The sequence below is a fragment of the Sminthopsis crassicaudata genome, chromosome 1 (genome assembly GCF_048593235.1).
Source record: "Sminthopsis crassicaudata isolate SCR6 chromosome 1, ASM4859323v1, whole genome shotgun sequence".
Taxonomy (NCBI): Eukaryota; Metazoa; Chordata; class Mammalia; order Dasyuromorphia; family Dasyuridae; genus Sminthopsis; species Sminthopsis crassicaudata.
This window is the reverse complement of record NC_133617.1, coordinates 574,346,964-574,369,993: the sequence shown is the minus strand read 5'-3', so window position 1 is coordinate 574,369,993 and position 23,030 is coordinate 574,346,964. Positions and strand designations below refer to the sequence as shown.

Here is a 23,030-nt window from a genome sequence, read left to right as displayed (position 1 = left end):
ACAAATGGTGAACCTTCAAAGGATATTTAAAAGCTGCAGTCACTAAGGAGAATCAGGAGAAAACAATGACATGGAAAATTAGAAAAGAGAATATATTCAGGAGGAGGGGATACTTGGTGTTAAATGTTGTAAAGAACACAAGAAAGATTAGGCTTGAAAAAAAGCCTATGTAACAATTAGATCCTTTAAAAAATTATTTATAGCAGTTCTTTTTATGTGGCTATTAAAAAAAATTTAGGGAAATGTTCAAATTTTAAATCTGGTTTTATATATATTTGTAAAAACCATGGAGAAAGCATTTTGAGTCAAGATGTTATGTATTCAATACCTTCCAAACTACTAAAGATTTACATTATGGAACTAGTAAAATAATAAAAAGAGGAGTTTTTAAACTTTTTGTGATGCACCCCTTTCACAGTCTACAGAGATCAATAGACTCTTCTCAATAATATTTTTAAATGCATAAAACAAAATACATAAGATTAAAAAGAAAAACAATTATGGTGAAATTCACTTATCAAAATATTAAAATAACAATCTCACAAACATCAGGTTAAGAATCTTCATATGGAGGAACAGAAAGTCAAGAATCTTAAAGAAAATAAAGGAAAAAAGGAGCAAAGAGAGGGCCCTAGTAATACCAGATCTCAAACTGTACTACAAGTTAAAAAAAATAAAGGGATCAATCAGCAGAAGAAATTCAATAAAAGCATACTAAAACTAATAACCTAATATCTTAATGTTTGATAAAACCCTAGAGCCTAGCTACTAAGGAAAGGACTTATTACTTAACAAAAACTGCAGGAAAAATGGAAAGTAGTTTGGCTGACCAACACTTCATATCATATACCAAGATAAGCTTCAAGTAGATATACAAATTATATATGAAAGGTCAAATCATAAGCAAAATAGAAGAACAAGAAAGAAATTATCTTTCCAATCTATGGAAAGGGAATAAAATCAAGATCAAAAAATGATAAAGAGAATCATAGAAGATAACATTAATAATTTTGTTTCCATAAAATTTGTAAGTTTTACTGCAAAAAAAACCCAATACAATTAAATTTAGAAGAGAAAGACAGAACAGAAAAAAAAATCCTTGCAACAAGCTTCTGTGATAAATGTCTCATATTCAATATGTAAAAGGAATTGATTCAAATTTATAAAAATAAACTCCATTCCTTAATAAATAAATGGCTAAAGAATATTAACAGGCAATTTCCAAAGGAAGAAATTCAAGTTGTCATCAAACATAGGAAAAAAATATTCCAAATCACTAATATTAGAAAAATGCAACCTAAAGCAATTTTGCAGTTAGAACTCACACCTATATGGTTTACAAAGATTAAAAAAATGAAAAATTATAGTTGTTAGAGGGAAAGAAAAACAGGAGACTAATGTACAATTGGGAGTTGTTAAGTTATTCTATTAACGATTTTGGAACCGTGGCCCCCCAAAATCACTAAATTGTATACATCTGTTAACCCAGACATACCACTACTATCAGATCTATATTCCAAAAAGAACTAAGGAAAAGAAGCCACTTGTGCAAAGGCATTAGTAGCAGTTCTTTTATAGCAGATAGAAAGTAGTAATAATGTTCAATTGAAGAATGCCTGAACAAATTATGGCATATTCATGTAATAGAATAATATTGATAGGTACAAACACAAGATGTATGAATTTATATAGAGTCAAGTGAGCAGAACTAAGAAAATGATTTATATGATAGCACAAAATTGTAAACATAATTTTGAAAGACTTAAAAACTGTGATCAACCCAGCCATTCTGGAGATCAATTTGGAGTCATGAGCAAAGGCCTATAAAACTGTGCATACTCTTTGATGCAGCAAGCAAAAATAATTGTAGCAGCTCTTTTTGTAATGGCAAGGAATAAGAAATTGAGTGGATTCCCATCAATTGGGGAACGGCTAAATAAGTTATATTGCTCTATAAGAATGATGAATAGACTTATTTCAGAAAAGCCTGGAAAAACTTAGATGAACTGATGTTAAGTGAGCAGAATCAGGAGAACATTGTCCATAGTAAGAACAAGATTATGTAATGATCAACTGTGAGGGACTTGACTTTTCTTAGCAACACAATGATCCAAGACAATTCCAATAGACTTGGGTTGGAAAATGTCATTCTCATCCACAAAGAGAACTATGAAAACTGAATGTGGATTGAAGCACAATATTTTTACCTTTTGTTTATTTTTTCCTCGTGTTTTTTTCTCTTTTGGTCTGATTTTTCTTTTGCAACATGACAAATATGGAAATGCATTTAAAAGAACTGCATGCCCTCTTCAACAATGAGAGGAACCAAATCAGTTCCAATAAAGCAGTAATGAATTGAATCAGCTACACCCAGCGAAAGAACTCTGGGAAATGATTGTGAACCACTAAATAGAATTCCCAATCCCTCTATTTTTGTCCATCTGCATTTTTTATTTTCTTCACAGGTTAATTGTATACTATTTCAAAGAACAGTTCTTCTTATGCAGCAAAATAACTATGGGCATGTATACATATATTGTCTTTAACATATACTTTAACATATTTAACATGTATTGGTCTATCTGCCATCTGGGGGGGAAGGAGGAGAAAATGTGGAACAAAAGGTTTTACAATTGTCAATGCTGAAAAATTACCCATGCATATATCTTGTAAATAAAAAGATATAATAAAAAAACTGCACATATTTAACCTACATCAAATTGCTTGCTGTCTTGGGGAAGTGAGGGCAATAACAGAGAGAAGGAGAAAAAAATTGGAATAGAAAGTCATAAAAATGAATGTTTAAAATTATCTTCACATGTATTTGAAAATTATGATCAATTCAATAACCAACTATAATTCCAGAGGATCAGTAATGAAACAAATTACCTATTTTCTAAAAGGGAGGTAAATAGACCTAAGGTACAAAAGGAGACATACATATTTCTATACATGGCTAATTCAAGGATTTGTCTTAGTTAATTATGAATATTTGTATAAGGGTTTTGGTGGGTTTTAAGATTTTTTTTGAAGGGATGTAGGAAAAATTTATATAATAGGAATGTTCTTTGAAAACAAAAGACATAAATGCTGAAATTATATACAATGACAAAACATATTTTTACATTACTATACTAGCTATTGGAATAAAAACACACACTTACCACCACCAAGAATGCAAGAAGCCTGGAGGTTCTCCCAATGTGATGTTTTTTTCCCATCTTATCTAAAACAGATTTTAAAAGATATTGAAATTTCCTCAAATGTTGTGTACACAAAATTTCTTCAGACATATAATAAAACAGTAATTTCCCTCTTTAACATTTTAATATACAGGCTTTTCATTATCATATTACTATTTATTCAACATTCAAATATATGTGTAAACACACACAAACACACACACACACACACACACATATATATATATATATATATATATATATATATATTTTTTTTTTTTTTAAGTGATTGGTGATTCCTTTAAATCAAAAAAAAATAAACTTAAAATGTATTGGAAAGACAATAATAAAAGTAACAATCATTTCATTTCATAGGTTGTAATGACTCAAAAAATTCATTTCTATCAACTTTATATTACTTCCATCCATAAAAATATAACAGGACACCTAACACATGGTAAAACTATAATATCTATAGATATGCCAAGTTAGTTTCTTAATTTCCTGAATACTACAATGGTGATCAATATAAACCATTCTGCTAGTTATGTTATTCATGATTTGCATCAGTTTGCACTAGACTTGGCATGGTAATACAAGTGTTTTAACTAAAAACAATGAATGGTCACAGTATCTTATAATGAGACCCATCATGTTAGTGTATTTTGCTTGATATGGTCTAGTCTCTGTGTGCTAGCTCTAAAAGTTCTCTTGAGTAATTAATTCCAATAGACTTGGGATGAAAAAATGCCTTCTGCATCCTGAGAGAGAACCATAGAGATTGAATATGGATCAAAGCATGTATTTTCATTTTTTGTTTTTTTTGTGTGTTTTTTTCTCTCTGTTTTTTACTTTTTTGGTCTTATTTTTCTCACAGAATATGACAAATATTGAAATATGTTTAAAAGAATTGCATATATTTAAGAGAAATGCACATATTAACCTATATTAGATTACTTGCTGCTTTGGGAAGAGAGAGAGTTAAGGGAAGAAGGGAGAAAAATTTGTAACACAAATTCTTACAAAAATAAATGGTGAAAACTATTTTTACATGTATTTGGAAAATAAGATACTATTGAAAATTTTAAATAAAATAAAATAAAAATTTCCTTGAGACAATATTTGTTATTTGTCCTATTTGATTTAGAAAATTAAGTTGGATTGTGCTATTAAATAACATAAATTTCTGGGTCACCAATAGAAAAAATAATAATAGAAATAGAAAATAGTAATAATAGCAGTAGTCATTTATAGAGCAACAGCAGTTTTTAAAAATTATTTCATCTGATCCTCACAATAGTCCTGTACAGTGGTAAGCAGTATAGTAACAGCAATGGAAACTGACCTGCAATTTCATTACAAATAAAAATCTGAAATGAAGATGCTCCTTCCTTCCCCTAGTTTAAAACTGGCATCTCTCTGTAACTTAGTCTCAAAGAGTTTCTAACTACCAAAAAGTTTAAGGAATTGCCCAAAGTTGCAAAGCCAATATGTGTGTCAGAGTGAATCCAACTTTTCCCAGCTCCAAAATCAGTTCTCTATCTATTTTGTCAAAACAGTTTCTGAAGTAAGTAGAGCAGCAATTCACATTCCCATTTCAGAGATGCAAAAATGTGAGTTGAAGAGAAATTAAATTGTGGCTTGGTGGAACAAATATTGGGATAAAACCTAGGTTTGAATCCCACATATTGGCACTTTGTGATCACTGACATGCTTTTAAATCTCTCTCAGCCTCAGTTCTAGAATAATACAGAAGATAGGGCATTATAACATAATGAATAGAGTTTAAAAGATTTAGATTTAAGTCTTGGCTTAGGATAATTAATATCTGTATGATTATGGACAAATTTAGCCTCCCAATTCCTCAAAAATAACCCTAAAAGAGTTGTCAAACTACGTCATTGGAGGGAGTTTTCACACTGAGAGTTTCTTCTACTCACAAAATCTACAAGTCCAGACTCTTCCCAACATTCAACAAGGAGAAAAATTATAGAGTTAAATGATAGTTGTATACCATGTAAGGCAACTGACATATTAAACATGGCATAAACATGGTAATTTCTGGGTTCCAAGAAATTTTCTGTTGGCCTCTCTTGCAAAAAATAATTGACATTTCGCTCTTGCCTACTCATATTTGGCTGATAGGAAATTATAGGTGCAATCTGGGGAATATTACCTTTATTTCTGCTGGGCTGTGAAAAGTTTCTTGATATACATGAAGAAAAGGGCCCCAAATCATAATATAAATGGCAATTTTTAAAAGAAAACCATCAGAAGACATTTCTATTTGTCCAAAACCACAGAGGAATGGAAAAGTCTGGTTAATTGAATACTTCCATTTACTTTATATTTGGTATATTACTGATTAGCAACCTACAAGTACTTTTGCTCTAAAGTTACCTTCTATCTACCTAGTTATATGTATATACCTAGATTGTCCTCTGGAGTAGAATGTGATCCCCTTGAGTGCATAGACTACTTTTGCTTTTTTTCTCTCTACAACCAGCACTTAGTATAGTGCTGGGAACATATTCACTGATTAATAAAATGCTTATTGATTATAAAATCATTGGAAAATGTTCTGAACATAAAAGTTATAGGAGAATGCTCTAAATCTATACGGATCCCATAACATACAAGTTCCTTCTAGCTCTAAATTTATGAGTCTATGATTATACTCTGAAATTTTTTTAAAATAAATTTTCATTTATATCTTTTGTTTTTAGATTCTCTAATCTTGCCCTATATATTTCTCTTCCTTTACCTCCTAGAGAGATATCCCTAATTATGAAGATTTTTAAAAGGAGAAAAAAAGGTCACCAAAATCTGTTAGCATATTGAAAACATCTGACTTAATATGTAGTGTTCCAAATCCACACACCCACAACTCCTCATTTCTGCAAAAATGTGGGGAGTTGCATTTTTTCTCATCTCCTTGGAAGTCAAGCTTAATCATTTCACAGAATTCAATTTCAATTATTTTGCTATTAGTCTTTCCATTTCTATTGCTATAATCATTAAATAAATTGTGTTCATGGTTTTGCCTATTTTATATTGCATCCATTCTTGAATGCCTGGCCAAGTTTTTAAGTTTCATCATATTTATTATTTCTCACATTCACATTTATGTCCCTCAAGTAGCTTAGCTTTCAGTTTTCCAACTGAAAGGCATCTACTTTGTTTCTAGTTCTTTACACCACTATAAAAAGTGCTACTAGATATTTTTGTGAGTAGGGAGCCTTTCTTTCTGCCATTGACTTCCTTGGAATATGGACATTTTACTCAGTCTTTTTGCTTAATTTCAGATTGCTTTCAAGAACATTTGAATCAGTTGCCTTTTACTTTAAGCCTAGTAACAACTTAGTCCTTTTACTCCTGACATTTCTTTCTCATAAGAGCTTTATGTGAGGGAGAATGTTTAAACTTTTTTTAAATTTTCCCCAGAATGAGATTTAAAGTTTCAAACTAGGTTAGCATTTCTTAAAATTAATTATTTTACCCAAGACTTATTAAATACACTAAAATTTTACCCTATGTAAATGGTAAATGGTAAAATATCATTTAAAAATCAAATGTATTCTCAATTTTTGCCTTAACTCTAAAGATTAAATAATTAAAAATTAGTCAAGTACAAGAAGGAAAATGTACCCACAGGTCCTTGAGACCACTAAGAGGTAGAGGGCAATTAAAGAGGATCATTACTGTAGATTACAGAGAAATTGAACAAATTCTTTCCATCAGTCATTACTACAGAGATGGGGAAATTCCTATCCCAAGGGCTCTTAAAAAAAATTAACAGGAACTCGGAGGGTGGCCTTAACTAAGACTGAAGTCTTTAAGGAAGAAGTTAGGAAATAGATTAAAAAACTTAAGTGCCCTTAAATTGCCAGAAACTGGTGGGATTTTTCAAGGTTGTGAAGTAAATAAAGTGCAAACCAGTGGGGATGCTGATGAAGATATGTAATTTGCTGTTGTAAACCAAAATTACCTATGAAGATCTGGAAGCTATACATGTGATAAGCACTTTTTAAAAAGAAAAGAGGAAATCCAGGGAATTACTGAACTTAATTTGAAGGAAATTAACTGCAACATTTAAAAAGGCTCGTACTACTACTAATAAATACCAATGACTAATCAATGTATGGTAAAAAAATGTAAAAACATCACGCTTGAATTTTCTAAAGCTAATCTTACAATAATCTGCCTATCCATGCCATCTCTACCTAAAACTTTAAACTAATCAATATATAGCTTTTTAAAAATGTATAACTGTTATGCAAAAATGAGTTAAAGCATCTCAAGTATTATTTTGTTCAATGATTTTTATACAATAAAGGATCAAGTTATATATTAATTATGACATGGGTTCAATGGCAGAAACTCAAAGAGTAAAACAAATTCCTTTATCAATCCTGTATCTTTTTCAATCTTGTCATTTTTCTCCTTGGCATCAGATTCTGAGGTAGTGAATGGAGAAATATCAGGGTCAAGAAAGCCTGGATTCCAACACTACCTTGGACAATCTCTGGCTTTGCTACCATGGACAAGTAACTTAACTTCTCAGTGCTTTGGGCAATTCCCCAAAACTACAAATTAAAGTCAGACATGGGATTACAAGCCTATATTCTCTCTCAGTGAGGAAGGCTAAGGCTGAAACTGACGGGGCCTCTAAATTCAAAACTTTCAAGCTGTAACAGAGCTAAATGTAGGTGTCCACAGTGAGTTCTAAATGAATGATAAACGCCAGAGTTGGGAGAGAAAGAGAGAAAGAAAATACGTTGCCTAATGAGAGGCAAACAGGGGAAGGTCAGAAACATTAAGCAGTTTAAAGCTTCTATGTCAATGAGTATTGGATTCTGGCCATGAGTAGTCACTATTTCCAAGCCTGGGTGAGAGAAAAAGTACATTGCCCCATCTTTCCCAACAAAAGACTATGAATTATTGAGGAGGTGAGAATCAGCAAGGGAATTGAACCCTTACTGACGATTCTCTCCCCACCAGTATTTGTTTACATATTTATTTGCTAATTTATTTATATGATTTATCTATATCTCATTTTTTCACTGATTAAAACTAAGGAAAGGAATCTCACAAAAGTCTCAAAAACAATGAAAATTTTCAGCAATAGAAGCCTAGAACTTTTGATTTTTCACAATGTTTTTAATGTATAGAGTTTATTTCACTGAATACTAGAATCTGACTTTTGGAACAAAGCCCTAAGAGTGAAGAAATTCTTACTTATTGTTAGGGTCTTTTTACAATGGATTAGTCCAGTGCAAACAGGAGGTTGAACTTGAGAGGCCCGGAAGTACTTTTTGTGACCAGAGACCACTTCCTGGGCGAGACCCCTGCCATATTGAGATAGCTTCTTAACGGGAGATGACTCCCTTTCTCATTGGCTGTGCATGTGACCTCACAGACCTTTCTTAAGCGCAGTGCAGCAAGAGGACACTTTCTTTATCCTGGGGTAGCTGAGCCAAGTGGATGGATAACCGAGAGAGGTAAGGAGCTGGATAGTGAGCACATGGGTCCCTTGCAGACCTGGTGTTCACTTGGGAGTGAACAGGTCAGGGCAATATGTGAGTAGGCATAATAAAGACTTTAAGTTTGTACATGGCTGTTCTTGAGCGTTCTATTGGTTATTAAACTACAGTTTCAGAAATCGTAGCCAGACCCCTCTGAAGTGGAAAGCCGGTTATTGGTTGGCACTGCAAAAGGTCAGTGGCCAGAGGATTCTCTGAGCTCTGGCAATGTAAAGAGCTGCAGAGGAACTCTAGGGCATTCACAAATGAAGTGACTGCCTAGAGTTAAGTATCCTGCCCTTTACAACTTATATGAAAGGGGAATCGGCATCTCTTAACTTCCACCCAACTCTCCAAGTTTAGCCCTCTGCAAAACCAAACACTCTAACCACTCTTGTACCTTAGAGCTTTCAGCCTCTTGAAGAAAGGACTCACAGCTATCCTACCTTTCCCCTGAACTTTTCCTCCTCATTAAATCATCGCTAGCCTAAATATTTCTGGTTTCTTCAAATTGTCTTTTTTTGGCAAAGTCTCAAGACTTCTTCTAGGACGCTTTCTAGCTTAAAAAATACTTATTAAAAGTTTGAATTTGTCATTTTTCTATTTCCACAACAAAGTATCAAATTCATGGCCTGCAGAATTCTGTAGTACTGCCTGAACCAGATTAAAATTTAACTCAAAAATGTTTAACACAATAAATAAAGTACAATACAACATATGCAATGTTAATTTGTTTTTTAAATACATTTGTTGCTCATAAGAATCCATTTCTATTTGTGTCTGACACCAAGTGTTATAAAACAAGATCTCATAATGTTTCTTCTCTAAGCACAGTCACCACTCTAGTTAAATTAGCCCCCATCAGCATTCATCTGCGCTATTACAATTACAAAGATCTTTCTGCCTCAAGACTCTACCCACTCTAATTCACTGGTGATTTTCCTAAGGGAATGGTCATGTCATTCTCCTATCCAATAAACTTCAGTGGTACCTTAACTTTCAAAGTTGTAAACTGAAGGATAGAGATAAGGATGAATCTGGGCCTTTTTAAATAGTAAAAATACCCAGAAGACAGAAATATAACATGAATGAGATATATCTAGACAGAAACTTACTAAGCAATTGGGACTCTATTGTTCTCCCAACCCACTTTGAGTTAGCAATTGAGTGTAGCCACCAAAAATGTTCTTGTGCTGAGTTAATAGAAATACAGATGCTAGCATAAGACAGGCAAGCATTCAAATAAAGTTGCTGCCAGAATCATGAAAAAAAAAATTGTTCATACTGATGAGACTACCAATCTTATCAAGGACTTAGAACAAGGAAAGTTCTCTGATCACACTTATGGGAAGTGTATTGTATTTAATTTAACATAACATTCTATGAGTAAAATTTCAAATGTAGAGTGTATACAAAATGTAATATACTTAAGAGGAAGTCAATCAGAATGGTAAGAAAATGAAAAAATTGTCAGATAAAGAACTGAAGGAAAAAAATGTTTAGCAACATGAATAGTCTTCTAGAGATATACGTGTGGTTTTTTTTAAGTCTGAAGCTCTGTCATCCAAAAGTCAGCAGTAGGACCAATAGAAGGAATTTTTAGAGAGCTAGATTTAGGTTCAACATATGGAATTTCCTAAGAATTACAGCCATCTCAAACATAGAATGCTCAGTGGAAGCATTCAAGTAGAAGCAGGATGACCAGTTGTCTGGAATGTGTTAACAAGGGCTATGATGCAGGTATAAATTGGTTTAGATGATCTTTGGAGTTCCTGGAACTTTAAGAACCTGTGAATCTAGTCATTCATACATGGCTACTTTTCTTCTTTTCCTAAGGGCAAGGAATAGCTTGCCTTCTTAATTGTCCATCACTACTCCCTATATTCCTCCCCAATTAGTATTTCTCCAGTCCAGTGGAAAACATAACAATCTCACAGCTTTTCTCCTGGTTCTGAAGCAAATACATGGTTCTTTTGAGATTTAAGATTCTAATCTTTTGAAGTAAAAGGAAAAGTGGTCCCCTCAAACTCTTAAAAAATGTCTCCACTTAATTTCCATTCAAAAAAACCCAAAAACACACAGAAGTGATATTGGTAAATGTTTGGGTGCACAAAAGTTTAAAGTAAGATCTACATTTTGGAAGAAAACAGACTTAGTCTATACTGGGCATTTTATAATAAGTGCTGAGATAGGAGTCTGTACAGAAGGTGGGAAATGAGGTGAGTGCTAGGCTATATATACCTTTTGACCTCTATTATGCCACTACTAGACAATTCCCCCAAAGAAATCAAATGAAAAGGACATACATATACATATGCATATATATAAATAATATTTGTAGTGAAACTTTTTGATGTAGCCACAAACTGTAAATGAAGTAAGCATTTATTAACTAAGCAATGGCTAAAAACAAAAGTATAGGAACATGATGTAATAATATCATTACTCTTCAAGAAATGGCAGAACAATTAGATTCCAAAAAACCTGAGCAGCCTAGTATGAACCAAGGCAGAGTCAAGAGAGTAGAACTAGAATGATTTATAAATAATTGGGTAGAGAATGTGAAGAGTTTTGTGATAGGATGGCGAAGAATAACAACTATAAATGTAAGGGAAAATAGTCACTTCCCTTCCTTCTCTTTATTTGACAGTTTTACTTGCTCTTCTTTCTCCTTTACCACTGATACAACTGATGCTGTCCTAGTGCCAGTGCAGAGAGTTGTGGGAATCCCCTTCTTTGGTCAGAGGCGCAGGTCCAACGTGAAAAGAATGCATGAACCCAAAAAGTTTGAATGGCAAAAAAGGGAAGTTTATTGGTACTGAGAAGTCAGTTTTGCTAAAAAGGCAGACTTAAGCAGTGAATGGGAATGAGAGAGAATGGAAGGCTACTCTGGGCCTTTTGCTTCCTTTTTCACAATTTCCATTCAACCTTACTTCCAGAGCATTACAAGAGTGGGGAGGTCTCTCCCTACCTCACTCCCACCACCAGCAGTTAATGGTGACTTATGGCAGAAACACAGGGAAATGTTTGCACTCAGTCTTGGCATATGAAAAGGCAGCATTAGGACTAGCAATTAAGCAATCACCAAGCTTGTTCTAAGGGATGGGGATACAAAGACAAAAGTGAAATAATTTCTTCCCTTAAAGAACAGGAGACAACATGTTTCATCATTGGTAAAATGAGAATGCTGGAATAAATTATCCATAAAACTCTTACATCTTTTTCCTTTTGAAGAATATTACTCTGGAATCTGAAATAAAGATGTGGAAATATTGCAAAATTTAAGGAATGAAAAGGAGTTATCTTGGTTTAGAAAAAAACACACAAAGGTAATTAAGGTTAGATTCCAGTGATTCCAGGTGATGCCCTGAAGAAGTAAAACTTACTATGGGATTCAGAGAGACTTGTTGGAATGGGCCAAGTTAGAGCAAGACTAGTAACAACCTTTAAGGAAAAAAAAAACTAAAACTCTAAACTTTTTTCCTCTTACACTCTGGAAAGCATCAAAATCAGTAAGAGAAGTATATTTTTAAAAATAGAAGCATTGTAGAAAAAAAGCTTAAATTAAGAGCTAATCATATAGGTGGAGGTAAAGAAAAGAGAAAGGTTCAAAAACTGACAATTGGAATATCTTAACTAAATTATGAGAGGAATCAATTCTTTATTATATCTATGTTAATAGAACAAATATTCTAAAATAATAGTTACTCCCCAAGTAATTTGTGATTCAGGAATGCATAGGGTAATTTTAAAGCCCCATATTTGCCCTGTAGGTTATATTTTGCTTAGGAGAATATTAATATTGCTTTGCATATCCTAAGGAAAACCAACTACAAGGAGCAAAATGTAGACTAAAAGTATGCTGACTGAGTAGTCTGGAATCTCAAAAAAATTGCTTACACAGATAATCCACAAAGTAAATACATGCCAATAATAGAATTCACTTTATAGCATGCAAGCACACATACACAAATGAATTACATAAAATTGCTTATTTTAAAACAGGCATTCATTTATTTATGCAATCTACCAAAATTTTAAGCCAAAAAAGATACAAAACATACCTCTGATAAAAATGTCTGAGCAGATTTCTGAGCTCCTACATGGAGCAGATATTCATATACATAGAGTGCTAACCTAGAAAATGAATAAAATATATTAATAATTGAGAAAGCTTTTTAAAATTCAAACTCAAAGATGACATTTTTCCCTTCAAAATAATTTCATTATGAAATGCAAGAGAAACATTATTTTCCATGCTTTATGGTGGCATTTATATTTACATCTTTCCATACATGCTCATGTGTGTATACACATACATATACATATACACAAAAATGCATATACATATATATCTTTTTATATATTCTCATGTGTGTGTACATAGTACACACACATGAGAATATATAAAAAGATATGCATAGAGCTATGGAGTAGGGTTTAAAGAACTAGATTTGGAGATGAGAAGAGGATTCAAATTTATTGTCTGACATACTTAACTGGGTGACCCCAAACTAGTTATTTTTCCTTTGAGTGCTCCAGGAAACTCTCCAAACATGTAAGTTGCAGAGGAGGTATTAATCATCATTAGGAAGAGCATCCTTCCCAAGCAGGACAACTTCACTACTGATAAAATCACAACTTACAGGTTTCTGAGTACATACATAAAAACATTATATGCACATTTGTACATGGATAAGCATGTATATATATGCATATATATATATATACACACACAAATGGATGCATATATATCTTCACATTTGTAATATGGATTCATACACATAAATGCTCAGAAAACTTCTTACAATTAAAATAATATGTGAAGAAAAAGACAAAATGTGTCTCTGTGGGCAAGAAAAGTCATGATCGCATTTTAGGTTTGTTATCTGTTCATTCCCTCCTTTTGTCCTAGCTTTCACCACATGATAATGTAATTATAAGTCTATAACCAATAATATGAATTCTCTTCCCTAAATTCTAGCATTTGCATAAGAATGAAATTATTTCAAGGAAACTTTCTAAAAACTTTTTCTCCTCCAACTTTTTTCTGCATGCTAATATAAACTTTAGTTGTTTGTACATGTACATGTCAAAAAATCTTAGTTCTCACTTATATGATATCCATTTTTATATCTATTCACCAACCTTCCATCAACCTCTAGCTTTGACACTAACATGAATTATTGAATTTTACAAGGCACCTAAAAATATAACAAAAATGGTATTTAAGATGATCTGGAGATAGAAGATTTCAAGAAAGCATTTAGGAATTTTAGTTTAAAAATTAAATCTATCTACCTACCTATCCATCTATTCAAATATACACACAATATATAAGTATATATATATATGTATATATTCATATATAAACACTATATATGCATGTGTGTATGCAGTCACATTCAAATACACTCCATATAACATGCAAAGAATATTAAGTATTCTGTTTATACAATACAATTCCCATTATCACATGAACTCTTAATTTTTAAACTGCTCTATGTGATTTAATTTCAGTTGAGCTGTTAACAGAATATTATTCAAAAACCCAAATTAGTCCGTAGCAGTATTTTTAATGATATCTTGGACTGATGCCCAGATAGCACACAACAGTTCAATTTCTGCTACTCTATATTTACCAATATTGAACCAGGTTTCTAGTAAACAATACATAGTAACAATTCAGCATAGTCATACTCTTTTTTTCTGCCAAATGAATTTTTATTATTAAAGATGGGTGACATTTCTGTCTGAAAAATTCCACTTATAAATGAGTTGCTGCACAAGTAGCAGAAAGAAAAGTTTTCTCATTCCTGATTATCTATCTACTTGTCATGAAGTGAGTCTTCTACAACTTGAGCTGATCTGCACCTTGCTCTGATATCCTGAAAGTCCATGTGTCTGATTCAAGCACTTCACTACGAGGGAGTAATGTATCTGAGAACACTGATTACCACTGAAACAACCTCAAAACTCCTCCTACTCCTCAATTTTTTAAATTAAACACAGCATTACCTAGATGATAGCATTTTTTTTCTAGGAGCAAAGGAAGTATTTCTGGTTCTTACTATAATAATAACTAAACAAAGCTATTGAAAGTTTTGCAAAAGGCTGTACAAATACTATAGGTGCTATGATTATCCCCATTTTCCAGAAGAGGAAACTGAAGCTGTGTGTATTTAGGAGGCTTTCCCTATTTGAGGCAGGATTTGAATATACTCTTCCTTACTCAAAAGTTAGCCCTTTATCCACTGTGATACCTCTTCCTGACTTAAAGTTAGCTCTTTATCCACTGTGACACTTCACTGACTTATAATGGACTCTTCCCTTCCACAATTCTCCATTTAAGAAATAAAAAGTATAATCTGAAATGAAATTTTAGGTGGTTTTTGTTTGTTTGTTCCTTAAGTCAGTGGTCCCAATCCATGTCCTGTGAATCTAAAAGGAACATTTAGCACAGAGATATACTTCTCTAGATTTTCATCTGTTTCATGTAAGGATCATATTGTGTTATTACCACCAACAGGAATTAATAACTCATATTTATATAGTACTTGAAGGTTTACAAAGTACTTTCTTCATAATATTGGAGGGCAAACCACGCAACTATTACAATATCACTGGTGCTCTTTGAATTATATTTATGCAAGGCCAACAGCTTGGAACTGTCTTCATCCTGTGACTTCTCCTGAAAGGCCACGAAGTGCAGTACATACAAGGCTGGTCCTATGTTGGGAAAACCTGGGTGTTTGAAAATGCTGTCTCAGAGATAATACATGACTCTATCTTTGCATGTATTCATGTCTGTAACAAACTTGTACATACTCAAAAACTTGGCCAAGTCTTTTTTAATTCTCTCTCTACACTACTTTTCATTTGCAGTCTCCTCTCTGCTCATAACACAAACACCCTTATTAGGGCCCTCCCTCATCACCTTCTCCAGGACTACTACAACAGCTTCCTTATTGGTCTCTCTAATTCTCTCCTGTTTATTTTCCATACAAGCGCCAGGAGAATATTCCAAACAACACTTACGAAACTTCAATGACTCCCTAATCTCCTGTCAGGTATGTATACAGATAATGTCCACTGTTTCTCACTCAGAGGAGTCCATCTTTCACCACCCAGGTTTTATACTGAATGTCACTCACAGAAAGGATACTCTCTCAACCTAGGCTTTTTAGAATCTTCCTAATCCTTCTTTCAAAATACCCAAGGGTAGGGCCTACTTCCAAAAGCTCCTTTTTAAGTATATATGCTATTTCTTTTAAAACTCAGCCCAAACACGATCCAACAGAATGTAAGAATGTAAGTTTGAAAGGCAGGGACTATTTTATTTTTCCTCTCTGTTATATACAGAAGCTAGCACAATGCCTGCCACCAACAATCACTTACTAAATGCTTGAGGATTAATTTCCTATCTTCTCAATGCCCCAGCCAGCACTGTTTCTACATACCAGAAGAAGCATTAGTAAAGGAAGTTTCTGTATAAGAACTTCCTTCTAATAACAAAGAAACATTTGAGGTTCCTCAATCCACTCCTCCCTATCCAAAGGGTTTCTTATTACCAAAAGTAGACAATCAGACAGACAGAAATCTTAATCTTTTCACCTTCACATTTTTCTTGCATTCTCTTGTTTTGACCCTGAGATCTCAAAAGTAGAATCCTGATAATGACTTAAATATGATTTATTATGTGGCTCAGAGAATAAAGCACTAGTCCTGGAGTCAGAAAGACTTGACTAGCCTCAGATAGTAGCTGTGTGATTCTGAGTAAGTCACTTAATTTCTGTTTCCATTAATTCCCTAGACAAAGAAATGCCTAACCACTACAATATCTTTGCCAAGAAAAGAATCCCTGGACATTTTAGTCCAAGGGGTCATTAAAAGGCAGACACAACAGAATAAAAAAACCTTATATGCCTGGTTATTCATATTTTTCCCATTATCAGATATTAGGAAATTATAACTTCATTAGAAAAATATGTGAACATTTCAGTGAACAGCATTAATAACCCATATAAAATTGTTCTTTCACTCCTCTTAAAACTGAAACAGCTCATATTTTTAACAGAACAAAATATTTATTCTTATCCTTATAAAAGACACATTAGTATTATTTAATACAAATATTTTTCATAACATTTCACTTAATAATTATTACTTTTTCCAACTCTAAACTAAACAAGTTCAACTTTTATGTGTTGATACATTAAAATTTCTTAAGTTCTGGGCCTGGGAGTGAGGAAACACATAAAATCTACAAAAAACTCACTGCATCAACTTCAGGAAGCCTCAATTTCTCTAGCCTCAAATTCTTCAGCAGAATGAATCCAGAGATACCTACCTCTTTCTGCTCTCATTGATATGAAAACTGATTGGATCACATTTATACAGTATTTGAAATTTCGTGAAAGAAAAACTTAGTAGCATAAATATAATTTATTGTTGCAAACAAAAAGCTATCCTATGCAAATAAAATTCCACAATTTTATCCTAGTCTTGATGAAATAATTATGTGATATTGAAGATAAAGAAATTTGGTAATTTCTAATTCCTTTTAAACTATCATTTCAGTTAGATTTTTAAAATATTTATTCATTTCAGTACAAGAATCAGTGAAATTCGTGGTATAGCAACAAAGAGAAAACAAACTTTGATCTTTACACACAGTTGGAACTAAAGAGAATCCTGTTTATCAATGGCAAAACTAATATAAGATGATTAACACCATTCATACCTCCTGTCAGACTTAAAATGTTTAAATATGCATTTTGGACAAGGATAATGTAGGAATTTGTTTCCCTGAATCATGTTTGTTTTGTTGCATTTTTAAAACTTTTAATAACTGTTTAATGGAGGGAGGGGAAAAAAGATTTAAAAGTAAGTGTTTTGGTTTTTGTTTTTTTTTTAAGAAAAGGGAGGTACTAAGATTAGTATAATTTAGTTATCTGTAAGGCTATTAAAAGTTTAGGCTAAAAACAGACTAAATAAGATTTGTTTTGAAAACTAATGTCAGAAAGCTTGCTGAAACTAGCTAAATCTTGTCTTCATTTTTTGCATCTTCAATTTACTATTACACTTTAATGATTTCTTTAAATGATTTTCAATGTTATACTCCTAGATCAAGGTATAGAATATATGGGAATGCCCTCAGAGCTTCAGTCATTCAAGTTATTTCTATTTATATATCCCTGCCTCCTTCCTTGAAAAGAGATGACCAACTCCAACCAACTATATATTATCATCATTAATATTAACATCAATATGACCTAAGCTCAATATTTGAATATTCAGAGGTAGCTGAAATCTGTTTAACCTTGTCTATGCTGGTAATCTTTGCAAGACTCCTGAACCCTTTGTACCATAACCACTTAGAGCCAGCCACTTAGAGTCAGCCTATCCTTCTAAATAGGGTCAGAATCTAGGGATGATCACATATGAGGCTTCATTCCTCAAAACTAGAACCAAGAAAAATAGCAAATTAGCTCAGTATGTTTGCCAAGAAAACCTGAAATAGGGTCACAAAGAATCAGACACAATGACAAATGACTGAACAATTAACTAAGATTTATTGTCATTATTAAGTCCTTTAAAATATCATAATTACTGAGCTTGTAAATGCTTTTATTTCCAGAGAAAATTACCCTAAAATTGCAGAAGTAAAGTGGGCATAAGAAATGCAGTAAATATGTTAAGATAAAAGCAAAATAGCGGAATTTTTTTCCCTAGAAGAAGGTAAAATAAGACAGAACAACTACATGTGACAATCAGATTATAATGGAAAAAAATTCACAGCATAATCCTGCATTACCTTCCGCAAAAGGTTCTAACTCCAACCACTGCAGAGTATGAATCATCATGCAAGATACAAGAAGAAGCAGAAAGCAAACAACAGAGGGGATATAAAGCCTAAACTGAAGTTGACTATGCAGTTCATATGCTACAGGGTAATACCAGATTTAACTTCCTGGTCAAGCCGCATTAAAGCCTAGACTTTGTGTCAGGATCTAATCTCACATATTCAGCTAGCTAGAAACTTATCAGTTCAGATTTAGGAAATCTCAAATATTACAAAAATTTCCAAAGTTACTGATACTACTATAGAGTGACCAATGTTCTTTAAGCTAGTCAGAATGTAGCACAACAGATGACTTGATTTTGTTGCTGGCAGTTATGTAAATATAAATATATATGTTTACAGACACATATATACACATGCATATATACAAGTATGCAAGTTTTTGTATATTTGTGTATACATATGTGTGCGTATATGTATTGTTTTCCAAATGTCTTAAGCTTTTAAGCAATAAAAGCTTTAAACTGTAAGATATAAATAAGTATGTGTGTATTTATATATGTGTATATATACATACACACATTTATGTATTACGTATATATAGTATATGTATATGTGCATACACACATGTGATAAAGACAGGGATTTGAAATTTTCTTTCATCTTTTTGTTCCTCTTAACTTTATGTACATGCAGAGGAGAATCTTAGAAGTGAAGGAAGCTTTGTCTCAGCATCCCTTATTTAGATACTGGGAATTTTAGGAGTGTGGAGGGAGAACCCTAAATAAGCTCCATAGATTCAGACTCATAATTAGGGATGTAGCAAGAGTAAAAAGGAATTTTCTAGCCCTAAGTCAGATAGTTGTCTGGGACTAGAACATCAAAGCCCAAATCAGGAATAAGGCAGTCAAATAATTAGCCTGAGATATTTTGCTGCTGGTGCTGGCTATCTGATAGCTATAATTGCTCAAAGCCCTTGATTATATAGTAAAAGAGGGCAAGCTCCATGGCACAGTAATTAAATAGAAAGGCCTGAAGTCAGGAAGATATGAGTTCAAATTCAGCTTTAACAATTACTACTAGCTGTGTGATCCCAGATCATTTACTCTGTTTGCCTCAGTTTCCTCATCTGTAAAATGAGCTGAAGAAAGAAACAGCAAACCACTCCAGTTTCTCTACCAAGAAACCTCAAAGGGGGTCAACAAAGAATCAACACAACTGAGATGACTGAACAACCACCACTACCAGAGCAATACCTTTCCCTAACCAGGAGAAATTTTCTAATCACTGAACCCAAGCAGATGGTAGCAAAGAACAACAGATGATCCGGAAGAGGGTAAGCAGCTCATCGGTTAGGGTTATGAGTGGCCTGGCCACATGGGCTCCTAACACCTGCTTCTTCATGTGTGTTTCCTGACCCCATATGCTCTCTACATGTTCTCTGCATGCATGCCCTCCCCCACTCATGACATGGTAGCTTATGGCAGTATACATCTCATAAGGGAAACCTTTTATTGCCACTTTGTTTCTGGTGTTGAAACATGACTGAATCTTTTGTTTTTAATGTATTGTCTCACCAGCTGAAAGCTTACACATGTTGGCAGGGGGTTATGAGCTACAGTTTGGAGACTGTGCTAAATCACAGAGTGCCTTGAACACAGACTAGCTTTTCAAGATTTCCCAGGGTGTCCCTTCAAAGAAGTGAAGACTCTCCAGACCTCTGGGAAAACAATGTGCTAAAAGGACTGTGGAAATAGCCCAACTTTCAATTGTCAGTTTTTGCTACTAATGAGCAGTAGGGTTCAGGGACTGGAGGAAAAGAAGGCAATCAAGGCAGAAGAGCTGGACAGAGGTCATCGGAACTATGACAAAGGGACATAATACTAAGACTATGGCAGGATTACTGGGGAAAAGGAGAAGAGAGTTTCTGATCAGATTGGCAAGACCAATGGACTTCCTAAGATTCAAGGAATAAGAGACATCAGACTCCTGAGGTTCCATAAACTTTAGTCGGGGTCTCGCCAATTAAGGGAAAAGAAGAAACCTTTCAAGAGGCAACCCAGGAACTAACAACCCATATAATAGCAGTGGACAGAGAACTGAAATCTATCTAAAAGGATTAACAGTCAGGACTTATGGCTACTATCCTACAGGAATTAAAGAGGGAAGGTAGGAAATGTGAAGGAAGGAAGGAAGGAAGCTAACATATGTGACACTTGTATCCTGAACCTGTAGTCAAGATGATCTAAGTTCAAATTTTCCTTCAGACACTGACTAGTTGTGTGACCCTTTATTTCTTTATCTGTAAAATGGGGATAATAAAGAGAACCTATCTCCCAGGGCTACTGTGAGAATAAGATGAAATTGTATTTGTACTTTGCAAATCTTATATTGTTACAGAAATGCTACAGAGTAAAGGGTTTGTAGCTTGGGAATGGTCAAAGAAAAAGTTAAAAATGTATGATCTTGAGTCTTAGGCAGAAGAATGTAGATTTTATCTTGTAAGCACTACAGAGCTATGAAGATTTTTTCATGCTATTTTAAGAAGATAAGTCTAAAGGCAGAATATCTTATGGAATGAATTGGATCAGGGGAGAGACTAAAAGCAGGAAAGCCCATTAAGAAACTACTCTGGCTTGTCTGATTTCAAAAAAGCCTGGGAAAACTTACACGAACTGATGCTGAATGAAGTGAGCAGAACCAGGAGAACATTATACACATTAACAAGCAAAATTATGTGACAGTCAATTATGACAGACTTAGCTCTTCTCAGCAATATAGTGATCCAAGAAAATATTCCCTTAATGGGATTCAAGTAATCTCATTCTATCCAATTTCCTTCAATTGATTTGCTCTTTCTGTCATTCCCACTACTAACTTCTTCTCTAATGCCTTCTAATGTTCCCCCTATCCTCAAAAAATACTTATCTGATTCTTCCATCTCTACTATTATTCTATACATTTTTGCTCTTGATGGCTAACCTCCTTGAGAAGACCATCTCAAATGGATGTCTTCAATTTCTCCTCTCATTCTCTTCTTAATCCTTTATAATCTGGCTTCATCATTTCATTAAAACTGTATTTTTCCAAAATTATCAAGGATCTCTTTTTTATGTGCAGTATATTTTTATTTGCTTTTCTTTTCTAGGTATTTTCTCAATAGTAGTTTATTTTTCCAATTACATGTAAAGATAGTTTTCAACATTCATTTTTATGATTTTGAGTTCCAATTTTTTCACCCTCCCTTATCTGCCCCTCTCTAAAATAGCAATCAATCTGATATAGACTGTACATGCACAATACTTTTAAACATATTTCCATATTTGTCATATTGTTAAAGAAAAATTATAAAGGTTAAAAGCAATGAGAAAGAAAAAGCAAACAAAAAAATGAAAATATTATATTTTGATCCACATTCAATATGGATTATTCAGTCTCCGTAGTACTCTCTCTGGATATGGGTAACATTTTCCATCCCAAATCCATTGCAATTGTCTTGGATCACTGCATTTCTGAGAAGAGCTAAGTGTGTCATAGTTGATCATCACATAATCTTGCTATTATTGTGTACAATGTTCTCCTGGTTCTGCTCACTTCACTCTACATCAGTTCATGTAAATCTTTCCAGGTTTTTCAGAAATCAGCCAAGCATCTTCACCATCTTATTTCCTATTGGTATATTATATCTTGATCAAAAGTCTTTTAATTAGATGCTGAGCCAGGACTGAGTGTGTGCATTTAGGAAGTATGCATGCTCTAATAGATATTGTTTTTCTCCTTTTGTAAGAGGGGGAAAAAAGATCTTACATCTGGAAGGAGAAGTGATAGAAATAAGTCTCAGGTAGTGTTCTACTTCTAGCTGCTTATCTTCTCACCATGGAACTTCTCATGTGGCCATGATTGTAGAGTGCCACTGTTTCTTTGGTCTCTGTGTATATTATTTCTTACTTCTACTTGAATGAATATCAGGGACAGAACAGAACAGGTGACTCTTCAAAAAGTTGGAAGAATCACCAAAAAGTCTCCTTTGCTCTGGCAGATTGAGGTAATAACAGCTAAATCCAGTGAGGGACCTACCCTGAGGAACAATCAGCTAGAGCCAGCTGTGACTAGAACTGGCAGTGAAGACATTTTCTCTTCCAAGCCACAAGACAAGCCAGTGAGAACACAAAAGGACTTAACAGAACCTGAAGTACACCTCTACCACACAACCCATCCACCCACCCCAACAACGTGTGAGGGGATAGGGAGAAAGTGTGATTCTAAAACAATAACTTTGAGTGCATTCTTCCCAGGAACTAAATATACATGTAGAAGAAGAGAGCAAGGTGCTAGTTTAGAGAAGACATTTATACTCTTCTCCTTGCTATATATTCTCAATAAATAATCCTTTGTAAAATTACTAAAGAAGTTGACTGATATCAGGAAAATATTAAGTGGCCAACTGCTCTCAAGGGCATGGTGGACAGGAATTATAAGTACTTGAAAAACTCCAGTTCCCTAATGGTTACCCCTAGAATC

General features: G+C 33.6%; 1 protein-coding gene across 9 annotated transcripts in view; it reads right to left on the bottom strand.

Annotated features, from left to right (window-relative positions):
* SSBP2 (single stranded DNA binding protein 2) overlaps positions 1-23,030 on the bottom strand; it is a 362,125-nt gene that overhangs the window by 235,177 nt on the left and 103,918 nt on the right. For all 9 annotated transcript variants that reach the window (XR_012484761.1, XR_012484762.1, XR_012484763.1 and 6 more), the window contains exons 2-3: positions 12,769-12,841; positions 3,165-3,226 (exon numbers count right to left, since the gene is read on the bottom strand). Coding sequence is in view for 6 of the 9 variants with exons in the window: in XM_074282174.1 (XP_074138275.1) it covers positions 3,165-3,226; positions 12,769-12,841 (135 nt within the window). In the remaining 3 variants the exon portion in view is untranslated. The remainder of the gene's footprint in view (positions 1-3,164; positions 3,227-12,768; positions 12,842-23,030) is intronic.